This window comes from Heloderma suspectum, chromosome 2 (assembly GCF_057233095.1).
Source record: "Heloderma suspectum isolate Gila_16-S chromosome 2, 16-S_ref, whole genome shotgun sequence".
NCBI classification, from domain to species: domain Eukaryota; kingdom Metazoa; phylum Chordata; class Lepidosauria; order Squamata; family Helodermatidae; genus Heloderma; species Heloderma suspectum.
The window spans coordinates 235,774,713-235,789,786 of record NC_139459.1 but is presented as its reverse complement, the minus strand read 5'-3'; the positions used below and the strand labels follow the sequence as shown (position 1 = coordinate 235,789,786).

The following is a 15,074-nucleotide window of genomic DNA, read 5'->3' as shown; positions in this document are numbered from 1 at the left end:
GGAGAAAGCAGGAACATAGAGAAAGAAATCCTGTTCAAATCCAGCCGAGGGAACAGGGAGGGGAACATATTTTTTATAAGTTCCATGATTTGATAGGCATGTTGCAAATGTATAGATTAATCTATATACTGGCAAAACATGGAATTGACTGGATGCGTTTTATAACTTGATTAAAGGCAGATGAGGCTCTGCTCAAATAAATAAAGTTAATATCCTCGTTTTTTTGTGGCTTCAGTGTAAGTTTGATCAGTCTCAGAGTTCTGAGCTTCAGGGGCTGGGGGGGGGGGGAAATAACATCCCAGTGTGGAATCTGCAATGGTCCTTTACTATTATTTTAAATATTTATATACTACCTTTGAGGTATGTAAGGTGGTATGCACATTAAAAACATCATAAAACAGATAAACAAAAATACATTTCAATAACAAATCTGCGGCTCAACAATACCATTTAAAACCACAACAGAATAATAAAGAAACCATTCTGGAAAAAAAAACTGCTTGTACATGCTGCCAGTTTTCTGTGATACATATTTGTAGACAGGTCTATTAAAAAATCGATCTACCCCTGTGTGAAGACGGGCTTGAACATACTGCCTGTTTTTTTCCATGCCTAATGAGGCATGCCTAATAACATGCCTAATGAGCTAGAATCTCCATTCTATGGAATCCCTCTTGTTAGCCCAGAAAGCATCTCAGGATAGGATCCCTCACCTCCCTTTCTGCCAGAAAACCAAAAGGAAGTCCCTCTAATTCACATCTGTTTTCCTTCCTATTGAGGCTATAGGAGTTGATCACTCAGTCTCACAAGCCTCCTGCTTGTCATGCTGCCAAAAGTATGAAAGCCCCAGTCAAGTACTTTTACTTACACTGGCTGGACTGGTTGATCCTTTCTTCCCACAGTCAGTCTCCCTCCTTGACCTCAGGGATAAAATGAAACCCCTTTTGCCCAGGATTTTGTCTTCCGTGGAACAACTGGGGGGACCCTTATATTTGGAAGTAAGTTTGCTCTCTGTCAGTTGGATCCAGATCTAGTCATACTTCGAGTAGACCACTGAAATCAATAGGACTTGAGTTAGTCATGACTGAGGTCCCACTGATTTCAATGGGTCTTCTCTAGGCGTGACTAAATATGGATCCAGTCCTGTAAGTTTGCCTAGTCCAAGTTTATTTAGCCAGAGAGCAGTTTTATTTCCTTTTCAGTGCTACCTGCTTGGCTTTTCCCCTTAATAAAGTTTCTAATTGGAACCTGGGGTTGGACTTAACTTTGATCACTCAAGGAATAATCATCTACATGCCACATTGTTTGATTTAAGCTACATACTTTGGTCCAAGAGAGAAAGGAAGGAGAAAGACCATGATCTATTACACTATAGATTTCATCACAGATATGGCCTATCCCCAGACTATGCTCAGCCAAACACACTTACTTTACTAAGCACTCACCTAGACATTCTTGCTCTGAGCCTAAGCAGTACATAATCCAGTTTCTACTGGTCTCGGGCTTCTTTAGATCAGGGCCTATTATTCCACAAGCAGCAGCTAAATTGAGAGCCAGTGTGGTGTAGTGGTTAGAACACTAGATTGGGACTGGGTAGACCTGAGTTCAAGTCCCTGCTCAGCCATGAAGCTCACTGGGTGACTTTGGGCCAGTCACTGACTCTCAGCCTAACCTACCTCACAGGGTTGTTGTGAGGATAAAAAGTAAAGAAGAAGGAGCGTGCATGCCACCTTAGGTTCCTTGCAAGAGAGAAAAAACCCAGGATATAAATGTAATAATAAAATAAATACATCTGAAGCCTTCCCGTATTCGTTATTTCATTGTTCTGTTATTAATACATTTTGCTGTTGATGGGAGGCTCATATGCCCAGGAATAAATGAGTCTGTGTGCTGTTCTTTGCATAAAAATGTAGTGTGTCATCTTTTGCTTTGAGGCCAGGTTCCTTTTATGTATGTAAAGATATTAAGATATTATTACTGGCTTCTTATTTGCATGTAGATATCCTCCTGTTCTAGTCCAGGAGGCAAGGTTATGTAACACTCATTTGCATATTGACATAATTAAGCTGCTACAACTGAGAGAACTTGGATAAGACATTGACCTAAGGGGGTTAAGAATCTGCCTGCAAAATGCAGGTCGTTAATGGCTGGTTTCACAGAATCTAGGGTAGTTGTTGCCAGTGTTGCCACATTGTCTGTTGTCATGCTGAGGATTTGAGGACCTATGAAAGAGCAGGATTATATGTATTGAAAACTATTTTGTCAACATGAGGAAGGAAATCCTTGTGCCCTTTCCATCTTGTAGCTAGAGACACCATACAACAGGTGGCTTGTCAGCCGGGCTATGTGATGTTCAGCCTGTTCTGGAGGGGGCTGCACTCCCCCTAAAGGATCAGATTCATAGTCTGGAGTTGCTCTTGGATCCAGCATTGTTACTAGAGGCACAGTGGACTTGGTGGCACAGAGCACCTTTTATCAGCTTAGGCTGATATACCGACTATGTCCTTATCTGGACAGAGATAGCCTAGCTACAGTTATCCATGCTCTGGTAACATCTTGTCTGGATTACTGCAATATGTTATATGTGGGGGGCTGCCTTTGAAAATGGTCTGGAAACTTCAGCTGGTCCAAAATAGGGCAGTGAGACTGTTAACAGGTACTGGCCAACATGATCATATTATCCCAGTACTTTTCCATCTGTACTGGCTGCCAGTCCATGTCCAGGCCTGATTCAAAGTGCTGGTATTAACATTCAAAGCCCCAAAAGGCTTGGGGCCAGGTTATCTGAAGGATCGCCTCCTCCCATATGTGCCTGCCTGGACACTGAGATCATCCTCAGCAGTCTTTCTCTGGGAGCCCCTGCCAAAGGAAGTGAGGTGGGTGGCTACCAGGAAGAGGGCCTTTTCTGTTGTGGCATCCTCGTCATGGATGCCACAACAGCCTCAACTTGCTTTAATAGCCTCAACTTGCTTCCACTTGGGAGGTCATTTGACTGAGGCAATAAGACTGATTTGTTCCACATATCCAGGCTATCAAATGTTGACTGTCATTGCCATAATATGTGGATTTGACCTCAGCACAGAGAACTGTAAAATCAGCCATGCACTCCTCATGCCTTTCTTGTCAATTACACCTTTGGCTGCCGTGGCAGACAGTTCTTTCTTTTTGCTATGTGGGGGGGGGGGTGGAACTGTTGATAAGGCGAGTAAGAGGAGACATGATAGAGGTGTACAAAATTATGCATGGTGTGGTGAAAGTGGATAGGGAGAATTTTTTCTACCTCTATCAAAATACTAGAACCCAAAGAGGTCATCCCATGAAGCTGAATGGGGGAAGATTCAAGACAAATAACAGGAAGTACTTCTTCACACAGCACATAGTCTGACTATGGAATTCACGTCCACAAGGTGCAGTGATGGCCACCACTTCGAGTGGCTTTAAAAGGGGACTGGACAAATTCATGGAACATAAGGCTATCAATAGCTACTAGTCCTGATGGCTCTATGCTGCCTCCAGTATCAGAGGCAGTATGCCTCGGTGCACCAGTTGCTGGGGAACATGGGTGGATGGGTGCTGTTGTTGCACTCATGTCCTGCTTGTGGGTTTCCCATTGGTAGCTGGTTGGGCATTGTGAACAGAATGCTGGGCTAGACAGACCTTTGGTCTGATCCAGCAGGGCTCTTCATATGTTGTTATGATACGAGGACCAGCTTGTAAAGCATCCTGTTGGGGACGTGTGTGCGCATGTTCCAAGCTATAAGAATGCAGTGTTTGGCAAACAGTGGCAAATGCTTGTAAGCATACCGTGCATTTTTCTTTCAGCAATGGAAATGTGCAGCCTCAGTTTGAACATGGCTCTGGATTGTGGCCATTATGCTTCCCTCCTTGCAGTTCTGATCTGTGATAGAACTATGGAATAATTAAGCAAAGTGAAGAATGCTATTTCACTGCCAGCATTATTAGAGTTGCCAGATGTTATTCACTTGTTCTGTTCATTGTTCTTATTCACTGCAACATTAGCCTGCTGAGGAGAGGGTGTTGATATTATGTATTGGTGTGCTTGTGCAGAAATCTTGAGTTACAGGTATTGTTGTGCCTCATCTCACTGGTTATATTTCATTAATCACTTTATGCTGCACTGAAATCTAGAATGATAGTTTGGGATTTTCTGATACCTCCAGGCACATGGATTATTTATTATTTATTTATTATGCATTTTGCTTTTGCTTTTCAGTGCAAAGAATTGACACTGGCCTGTTTATAACTGCCTTGTTTTATAAATTAAGCCTTTTCTTCTTTGCCAGAGAGAGGTTTTGTTTTGTTTGAGGGGCAGCTGGATTTCAGTTCTCTTCACAACAAAAGTCTTTTTTTTTTTAAGGGCCTGCAGAGACTATCAGCATTTTACATATGGACTGAGTCCAATTTCAACTGAGTAAAATAGCACTTGATGGAATTTCATAAGAAAAACTAAGTGCCTTTGCTTGGCCATTTCTGCATTCCTGTCATCTGATTTGGAGTGGGGACGGAAAACAGAATAGCAGTTAATTTGGGGGTAAACCTTTTAGCCAAATAGGGAATGTATAAACATCAAGTATTTCTGTTCGAGAACACTAGATAATTCCAGGAGGCATGCTCGCCTGATAGATCTGGCATCTTTTTCAATGTGTTTAACCTTTTTATAGTTATCTAGTTTTTACCTTTATGTGAAAAATTTCCTCATTCACCACCTTCAAATGGGGTCTCAAGTCATCTGTGTTATTTTGCATGACAAAAGACTGATGTATATGGTATTCAACTTCCCATAGAGAGAAATCCATTAAATTCTACAGAAATGGGTACACTCCTAAATGGTATTGCATTTGCCATAGAACAAATAAATGAGGAAGATCCTTTGGAGGATATGATAAATGATAAAACCTAACATTTATTCAGTTCAAGGCAAATGTTCAAAGCACTTCAAATACATTAGCTCAGATGTTCTTACATGACATATGAGAGAAGCCAGTGTTATTGTCTCCATATTACAGAGAAGTGAAAGAATAGTAGCTTGCCCAAAACCTGGGTAGACATTTGGACAAGGGACTTCACATTTTTGTCACTGTGCTACACCAAGAGATGTGGACTGGTAATGATGAAATGGGGATTTAAAATGGTATTTCGTGGAGTGCTGTAGTGATCTCAAATTCTCCTGTTGACCTGGGCCAACCTGGGTCATGGAGATTATATATATTTTCTTTTGTACGTCTGAAACAGCATGTGTTACCTTGGATAGTGATTGCTATTGTGCAGAAGAATGAATTATTATGTCCAGATGTGCAACGGGGAAAAAATTATAAACCCATGCAGAATAGCTTGGTCAGCCCAACTTGCCAGTATAATGACCAATTACAGTGGAAGCAAACAAGAAAGTTTTGAATACTTTTATAAAGGAAACCCGTGACTGCAATAAATTGCATCATCTTCACTTTTTACTGTGAAGGCTGCAATGGCAGGATGCTGGTTTTATTTTTTTCAAAACTATGTTGCCTGCATAAAGGGTATAAAATGCCATAAACATCATCTGGATATAAAAAAATATATTCTAGACATATAAAAAACTGGTATCTACACTTTTCATATTTTGACCATTTTTCTGGTTTACAAGTGTATGTAAACTTTCCTTCTTCCTCTAGCAGAGAACTAGAAGAATGACATTTTCCATTTTCCCAACATACTTGAATACTTCTGCAGTCATGTACACCAGTGTCCAGGGTTCTGTCTTCACAAGCAATTTAGTGCAAAGTTAGGGCAGTCTGAAGTCCTTCACATCACCAATCTGCTGCCAACCAGCTGCTTCCCTCTTGAAAGGTCACATTTTCTGAAACTCCTTTTACTCCAACTTTTTTTTACTGAAAGCAGCTCCCTAGCGGTTTTACCACAGTGTGCCATGGTCCCCTCCCCCCCTGCATTAAATCCTGGGCATGCCTCTTTGACCTGGCAATGACATGGTCAACAGGGTGGGACACCCCATTCCCTCTTGTTTCCCTAATGGAAGTAGTTTTTCCCATTGAGAAAATCCCCAGGAGCACAGCAGGAACCCCTCATTACCACAGTAGCAGGGACACTCATTCATGCTAGGTAGCCTGCTTTTAATCTTTAACATACCTGCCCCCCCTTCTGTGCATGTTTGCTTGGAAGTAAGAAATAAATCTCGCTCCCCTGCAGTGAAAGGGTTAAAGGCCAACTTTAGCAACTTGCACTAAAGCGCTCTTTCGCTTCTCTGTTGCTCTCTTAAATCGCTACTGCAATGTTGTGCTTCTTTGATGTCCTGTAGTTTCTCTGATGTAAAGTCATTTCTGCCTTGTTATGTAAAGTCCCTTCTCCACTTTATTGCAGTAATGATCTTTCGAATGTATGGGAGCTTCTCATTGCAAGCAGGGAGAAGGCGAAAGGGAGAAGGGAGGGTTGGAAGCAATAACTCTGGGGAAGAGTGCTGGAATGGGGCAAAATTGAGGGGCTGAGCTGCTCTCAGTGGGGACCTTCAGATACTGCACTAGAGAACTAAGGATTTTGGCTTCTTTAGGGAAATCTGCACACACAGGGAAAATTAGTTGCTCTCCATTCATAATAACGTAGTAGCGGGGGGAGCCTGGACAGGGGCGGAAAACAAGCCTCTCTCATTGGTTGAGCAGCCCTTGGAAGTTTGATGACATTCAGTTCTACTCCCCCCATCACACCCAGAATTATGTTCTTTTCAAATGCTGTGTGACCCCTGAAAACATGGCTTATTCTGCTTCATGTGTCCCTGATGGACCAAAGTCGATTCCATGAAAATCTCCATGGGTAATGGAGTGGGTAATACTCCAACGCACTTCTCATTCTGTTGTCATGAAGATCCCCTGCCCCCAGGACTATAGTCCCTGCCATGGTGTTCTTGCAGGGAATAGAGATCTTCCTATTGCCTCATGCCTTTGGCAAAGTCTCCAGGGACCAGGGTTGCATCTTTAATTACAAATCCTTGTGACTGTAGGTGCTGCCGTGAGTGGGGAATCTTTCAGCGAGATCATTAAGTATCCTTGATAATGCTTTGTAGATGCTTTTCAGAAGATATGTTAGAGTTTGAGATCCCCATGCTTCTCAGAATGAGGAAATGGGAGAATCAGAAGTCATACAGGATTACTAGGATTTGTCTAATGTTTGACTAGCAAGGCCCTTCTTACAGACTGGTCACGCTAGAGCTGGGAGATACCCACAAATGATCAGTAGGTTGATGCCACTTAGTAATTCCTCCCCAATGATGGTGTCTGCTTACTGTTCTTGGCAACTACATTGAGTGAGAATATATTGGTTTATCTGAGAGTACAGAAAAATCAGGATTCCTAAAGGGGAGCTAGAAGTATTGCTTATGATCTGATCCTTTTGTTTTGTTCCTATCAAAGGTGAGCATAGCCACCATGTCTAATATTTCTAGGTCTTCATTTTTTAAAAAAAAGATCTGCTTATGCTTTACACAATTACAGGAACATTTTGACTGTGTAGAGGCATAAGAACATATATATATATATATATATATATATATACACACACACACACACACACACATATATATATATACACACACATACATACACACACACACACATACACACACAATCTTCAAGACTGCAATCCTATGTACATTTAAACAGAAGCTAGCTCCACTGACATTAATGAAACCTACTTTAATCTGAAGGAATTTCCGAATGAATTTTTAAAACTGAGTTGGAAATTCAAACTTCCACTTCCTTTACTGTGCCATATACGCACATAAGTCACAGCAGTTGTCTCAATGCACCAATTATCTGTTGTCTCTAAAGCACTGGAAAAACCCACAGAGGTCTGAATATGAAAGAGGTCTGAATATGAAAGATTACTTGATATACCATCCTCAGAATTTCCATCTAAACAAGAATTCAGTGAATGAATCATTCATTTCTTAATGATTAACTGGGTTGTTATATTTAATCTTTCCTTAAACTGGTGGACATGTGTTCTGCTTGACTGTAACATTTCCACTGGAGTTGTGTCACTTTTTGCTTACTTGCTTCTTAAAGGATTGGATAACCTAACATGTGCAATAGAAAATCAACTCTGTTGCATTCCCTTTAGGAATAATCATATGGTTAACTTGGTAGGAAACAATGTGTTTAGTGGCCATTTTTGCCAGCAAAAACAAAGCGGGAATGCTGAAGGCAACAAGGAAAATAAGTGGAAGTAAAGTTCAAGGACATCATAATTTGTCCCCCTGATTTTAGCTCTGTTCTATGCTTCCAAAAAAAACCCATTTATGAAATCAATATGTGAGGGAGGGAAATTTAAAAAAAAAAATGTTTCCAGAGAGCCTAACAGCTGCTCAAGAGAGAGGAAGCATAAAATGATGAAGTATGGAATCTTGCTCAGGCTTCAGTATAGAATTAAGTCAGTAGTAGCAATGAGGGGAGAATTAAAAGCCGTTAAATGGCTCAGAACAGCTGCTAAATAGCTATTCATACAGAAAATAAAGAGGAGACTCTGTTTTTAGTCACTTTGCTTGCTTGCTTTATGTAGATCTGAAGAGCAGTGTCTTGTACTGAGAAATCAATATGCTATGATTATTTCCTAAGTGTGTTTGTTGAATTGTGTGGGAACATAAACTGCATTTGAGTGTAAACAATTTAAATTCTGTATTTTTAGCTAAATAGCACCCTATTGGATCTGCATGCTACAGAATTCATGAATCAGAGGGATAAGAGGGATCCGGATCTATCTATCTACCCATCTATCTATCTAGGGGATGTAGTTGATATTCTTGCAAAGACTTTGATATTTTTCTCAGTTGTCACTTGCGATTTCCTACATTTTATTCCACTGTTTTTAGTGGTGTAATAGCCAAGCTGTACCCCTTTTCGATTAAGTATTTTTAGTCTGCAGGACAACGGAATTTAGTAATGGTGATCACTGAGTTTGTGCAGTTTTCCTAGTAATCACATGCCCAACACTAGTGAGGTATGAAGAAAAGTTTATTTAGCACACAAAGTAGTTGCTGGAAAGACAGGATTGAAGAAGCAAGCATAGCCTCATGTTGTCAGAGAAATGAGAGAAAATGTCTCATTTACAGCAGAGTGGTAGGCAGCAATATTGCAACCAAAACTCTCCCCATGACCTGAGTTCGATCCCAGCAGAAGCTGGGTCTCGGGTAGCCGGCTCAGGTCGACTCAGCCCTCCTTCCTTCTGAGGTCGGTAAGATGAGTACCCAGCTTGCTGGGGGAAAGGTAGTCACGACTGGGGAGCACAATGGCAAACCACCCCGCTACAGTCTGCCATGAAAACGCCAGCACAAGCGGCATCCCTCTAGGGGTCAGTAATGACCCGGTGCTTGCACAGGAGGAACCTTTCCTTTCCAGACCTGTCATAAATCTTCTCACTTTCCATGATTGCTCCCTGACATTCCTCCTAAGGACTTTGATGGGAAAAATAACATTTCTTTGAAAAGGTAGTTTTAGCTCTCATGGCTGACAAACCTGCAGAACAGGTGCAAAGTTGCCAATGCATTGGGGTGGGAGGGGATCACATGCCTAACTTTTTGACCTGTGGAGCATTTCCCAGTTTATTTATTTATTTTGGTATAAAATTATTTTGTGTGTTTGTTTAGCAGCATGAGTTTGCATGGTGAAGGGAATGGAAGTAGAGGCAGGAATAAACAGGAAACCAATATGTAACTAAGCTTCATCTTAGTTACTTGTCTGGCAGGGGTGACACCATGATCACGAAGGTAGTTTTCCCAGGGTGACGAGGATCATCCATTGCACTCCAGGTATGCTGACCCCTGCAATTTCCCCAAATGCAGGGAAACTCGACTGCATAAATTTGTGGTTTACAGGAGGACATGGAAACCAGGCAATTTAGCCAAGGGCTTCATGAGAGGAGGGCTCTGAAGAGTGATTCGAATGAAGTAAGAAACACAGGCATTCTGGAAAGGTGTTCCAAGCCTCTAGGGAAGCAAAGGAGAACTACTGGAGTCTTTGGAGGGACCAGGAGACCTTTGGATGGTGGAGGGTGGTAGAGTTGAAGGAGTGAAGGTCACAAGAGGAGATGTATTGACATAAAAGAGCAGAGAGATGTGGAGAGGGGGCGAGGCGAGGCCACAGAGGGCTTTGAAGATAAGGGCAATAAGTTTGCTGGATCCAGGAGTGGACAGTGAAGAAATTTAAGGTGTCATGTGATCAGAACAAAGAGAGATGAATGGTGGAGTGCTGGAGAGACATAAGAGGACCAACATGAGACAACAGAAGACCAAAGAGTAGAAGAATAATCTAGACGAGAGATGAGCATGAAATGGGACAGTGCATTTGCTGAGGGAACATAGAGGTAGGGATGGGAGAATCAATTACACTGATTTACAGTACAATCCTGTTCACCTTGAAGCTCAGCTTGCCTTGTTTTCATTCTCAATTACAAGCTTTTGTTGTCGTTTTTCGAATGGGGAAAGTGTGCGTTTGGGTGCAATTTTTTAAAAATGAACTCTCCGTTGAATATTGCATGAAAATGTGCATTTTTCCCAAAATGTGTATTTTAAAAGTGCACATTTTTCTAATGTATGCACTTTTTGAACACAAGTTTGGGTATATGCGAACATTTACCAAAAATGCATTAACGTTCAGGGGTGCCAAAAAGTCAAATTCTGGTCCCAAACAAATCAAAATAAAACTTAAGAGGAAGTGGTGTATTTTTGAGGTGTTGTAAAGGGAGAAGCAATGTTACTTGGCTACAAACTGAATATGGGGAAACGAAAAAAGAAGAGAGAAGTCGATGATAAAGATAAGGCTATGTGTCTGTTCAATAGGGTGGATGATAACATCATCAATAAAGAAAGCATATGGTGGCGTGACCTGCTTTAAGATTTAGGACAAGGATAAAACAAAGGTTGATCATTAATAAGCACCAGGTATTTTTTCCTTGAGGAAGGTAGGTTGGGAGTCTCTGCAAAAGAAAGGTGAAATACAGACTTAAGCTATATACAATTTCCGCAAATTAACCTGTTGTACCCTAAACTGTTGCATCTGCAACAGAAATAAAGCCAATTATCACTACAAAGATAGAAAAATCAGGATTGACAAGCTGCCCAGCTTAAGCAGTGACTTAGTATGGTCATGTGAAACAGCCAAAAGTGTAACGTGTGTATGGCTACATGCAGTTCAATGGAGCTTGTGGAGTTTGTATGCAACTGAACTCTGGTTTGGGCTGGAAGTTTGTAGAGGGGGGCGTTAATTAAAAGACCCTGACCTTTGCTGTGACCTGGTGTGTGTGTGTGTGTGTGTGTGTGTGTGTTTGCCAGGGGTATTAGGGGCTAGAAATTCAAACTAGCCATTGACAGAAAGTGACCACATGGGGCGTGATAGTGACAGTGGTAATAACTTCTATAGCACTGCGCTGTTTAGCAACTCCAGGGCTCAAACTACATGTGTTTGTTTTGGGGTTTGTTTGGATTTGTGGGGGTGGGATGTAGGCAGGGGCTGTGAAATTGATTACAATAATGGAGTTGGGGAAGGGGTGACTAACACTTCCTCTCCAGGCTCTTTTTGTGATCTGAATCCCCCCCTCCACATCAGTCTCGCCTATTCCCTCCCCCTGGGTGGGAAAGCAATTAATCACACACACAAACACACACATCCCAGTGCTGCTATACTTAACTTCAGCACCCTCCACCCACATGAATGCATTCCCCCACCCCTACCAGAAAAGCCAACACTCCAGGAGACTGTATAATAACACTGGGCTACACTGCATTGCAATTGTGATATACTACTCTATCCCAGCCACGCCGCTGCCCCCACCCCCTGGCATCATAACAACATTAGTATATCAACACTGGGCTTCTTTGCAGGTCCAATGTAACCCATGCTGTTTCAGCCACAGCCTGCCTGCAATACAAGTATAATAATGATAATTATAATATTTTTATTTTCATTTCCATTGGTAGGGTCATTTTTAAAATATTTACAAAGTGAGAAAAAAATCACATGCATGAAATAAGTCCTGAGTTAAAAAGAAAAGAAACTTCTGTTTTCATGGTTACCTTTTCATTTTGGATGGACATACTACTGCACAATCAGAATTAAAATTCTGGGCAGCAGCAATCACTTCTCCATGCTGGAAGGTGCGTGCACTCGCGCACACACACACGAGGCTTAAAATGGACCAGGAAGTCCCCTCTCAAAACATTGGGTGTGTCACTTTAGCCTCTCTCTTTTTGCCTATGACTAGCACTATTTTTCTAAATGTCAGTCATAGCTGTGACTTCACTCATTTGCTAAAAAACACTGAAAGACAGGAGCAGACCCATTTTTCTCAATGTGATTGGGCAAAATAGTGCCAGCACACTTTGCCTCTGATTGTACAAGGGCTAGAGACTTACTATTAAAAATAAATAAATAAATAAATGCTGGAAATCCAAGCCAGCTAATCGTGGAAACACGTGCTGGGTGGTATAGCTGGAACCCAGGTGAAACACAGTCAGCTAAGCAATATGGCAACTTTAACCTACTTTCCCAAATGGGACTTGCTAACAAGACTGGCTCTTCCAGCACTGAATTTCTATTCTTTATCACTGGTGTCCCAAATAGTGGCTTTGATTGCACAGACTGGGTGTACGAGGACCACAAATACTAAATAAACATTGTAAAACAGAATGTTAAGTATGGCTTATACCGTGCTTCTTGATTCATCTAATAAGTAAGAGTATCCAAAAACTGCATCTGTGAACTAGTAACTTAGATAATCAGTATAGGCTGTAAACTGGCAATTAAAATATTGTTTCTATTTAACCCACCTGTTCACTCCTAGACAGACTATTAAACACAGCTAAGTTCATAAGTTTAATAACAAATCAGCAATATAACAATTAAAAATGCAACAAAAGAGACAGTGGTCAATTAAAATCTCTATTCCAGGTAGAAAAAGAAAATCAAACAGAGGGTAGGCCAAATGTGTGGCAAAATAAAAATGTCTTCAAGATAGAGTGGCCACTTACAAATTGCCCAAAAAGAAAGAATGCATCACCAAAGACAAGAGCAAAAGAGGACATAGATTTACATAAGATTGCATATACTAATACACACAGTAATTGTACACGCACGCACACAAACTGATAACTGTTGATGGGCAACTTCCAGGCACCTGCTGTCCCTTCTAATGTTTTTTATCCATAAACCATACCGGAGATGCTTCCAGACAGAGGGCTTCTAGCACTAACAACCAAAAGGCATTGTGGAGCTATTCCATCTTTCTCTCCTTTACAGATTTTTTTTCTGGTAAGGAAAAAAACATGGAGGAAGTGCTGGGAAAGCATGGGAAGGTTACAAATGGAAGACAGTGGCATCTGGACCGCTGTAAAATTCCATGAATGAAACAAGGTGATTGCACAGTGAAAGCCTTGTTGATGCACCCTTGGACTAGACAGCTCTTGAAACAGAAGACAGTTTCAAACAGAGGACTGTCTTCAGACATCCCTTTGAGCAGAGCAATGTCCTCTGTAAAATGAGACACATGGCCAGCCTACTTCAAGGAGCAACTGAGAAGACTAATAGTGAGGGGGCTAGAATAATCTCCCAGGGCAGGGATTTCCACATCCTAGCTGCCACCCTTTCCCTTGTTCCAACCTGGTTCTGATTCATCTGCCTTAGTGGATTCTATTTTACATTTCCCTCAGACTAAATCAAGTCCAGTTGATGTGCACAGGGTATGAATAGTAGAAGTGCTCTGAGAATTGGATTCATTTTTATTTAAGGTAAAATGACTGAATTCTTTTTGCAGCCAATGTGATACTGCAAATGTACCATGTCCTAAAGTTTTGCTCCTTTTTTTCTTTTTTCTTTTTTAACAGATGGCTACACAACAGATGATATTGAATTTTACTGGCGTGGGGGTGATAATGCAGTTACAGGAGTGACAAAGATTGAATTGCCACAATTCTCCATTGTAGATTACAAGCTTATCACAAAGAAAGTTGTTTTCTCAACAGGTTTGTGAAGGGATACTACAAAGGGAGTACTTCAGTCTGTTGACTGAAAAGCTTCCTGTGGGACTTACTTCTGAAGAAATGGGCACAGGATTGTGTTGCATAAATAGTAAATATCTTTGCATCTGGCTGATGCAGCACCATTTGAAACAGTAACAATAGCTCATGGGTAGTCATCCTAGCCAGTAAACTATTTTCTGTCCTGTGTGGTAACTCCACTCTAAAAGCTAAGCAGAAAAGCAATCAACTTTATCCACCCACCTAACATTATTGAAATATACACCGACCCATTTTGATGCTGCCTAATGGCATCCTCTGGGATGATAATTAGCTGCCCCCTTCTGCTACACAGACTTCTAATCCTAGTTCAATGGGGCTATTTTTGCTTTTGACAAACAAGCAGTCTTCAACAGTGCCAGAGATTACTTCATGTAATTGACAGTGGGGAAACAGCCTTCCAGACTGCCAATCAAGTCTGACCGCAATTATTATTTTTAAGCGTTGCAAATTTGTGTAGAACAGCTGTCCCCTTTGGCTTTTTCTCAGGTAGCAGAGACCAGTGCCGTTCAAGGAGAATGATTAGAACAGTACTCCTTGCACTGGAAGTTTGAGTGGGCAGAGTGGTGGGTGGCAGTATTGCAACCGAAACTCTCCCCACGACCTGAGTTTGATCCCAGCGGAAGCCAAGTCTCGGGTAGCTGGCTCAGGTCGACTCAGCCCTCCATCCTTCCGAGGTCGGTAAAATGAGTACCCAGCTTGCTGGGGGAAAGGTGGTCACGACTGGGGAAGGCAATGGCAAACCACCCCGCTATAGTCTGCCATGAAAACACCAGCACAAGCAGCGTCCCTCTAGGGGTCAGTAATGACCCGGTGCTTGCACAGGAGGAACCTTTCCTTTCCTTTCCAGAATCAAAACAGCTGTCAACATTACTCAGCTTCTGTGTTTTCACTTCTCATCCCTTTTCATTTCCTTTTCCACACCCTGGTCTTCTCCCCTCTTTCTTTCATATGGTTCCACAGGGGCAATTTCTACTCTTACAAACCCTGGTGTGATTGTCAG

The 15,074-nt window shown here is 41.6% G+C and overlaps 1 protein-coding gene and 1 non-coding gene across 3 annotated transcripts in view; both read left to right on the top strand.

Moving 5' to 3' along the window:
* The window catches only part of GABRB2 (gamma-aminobutyric acid type A receptor subunit beta2), a 196,586-nt gene that overhangs the window by 155,115 nt on the left and 26,397 nt on the right, over positions 1–15,074 (top strand). For both annotated transcript variants that reach the window (XM_084832388.1, XM_084832389.1), the window contains exon 7: positions 13,880–14,017. In XM_084832388.1, the coding sequence (XP_084688514.1) occupies positions 13,880–14,017 (138 nt within the window). The remainder of the gene's footprint in view (positions 1–13,879; positions 14,018–15,074) is intronic.
* On the top strand, positions 9,733–9,894 carry LOC146354300 (U1 spliceosomal RNA). The gene has a single exon (XR_014788723.1). It is a non-coding gene; the product is annotated as a U1 spliceosomal RNA (small nuclear RNA).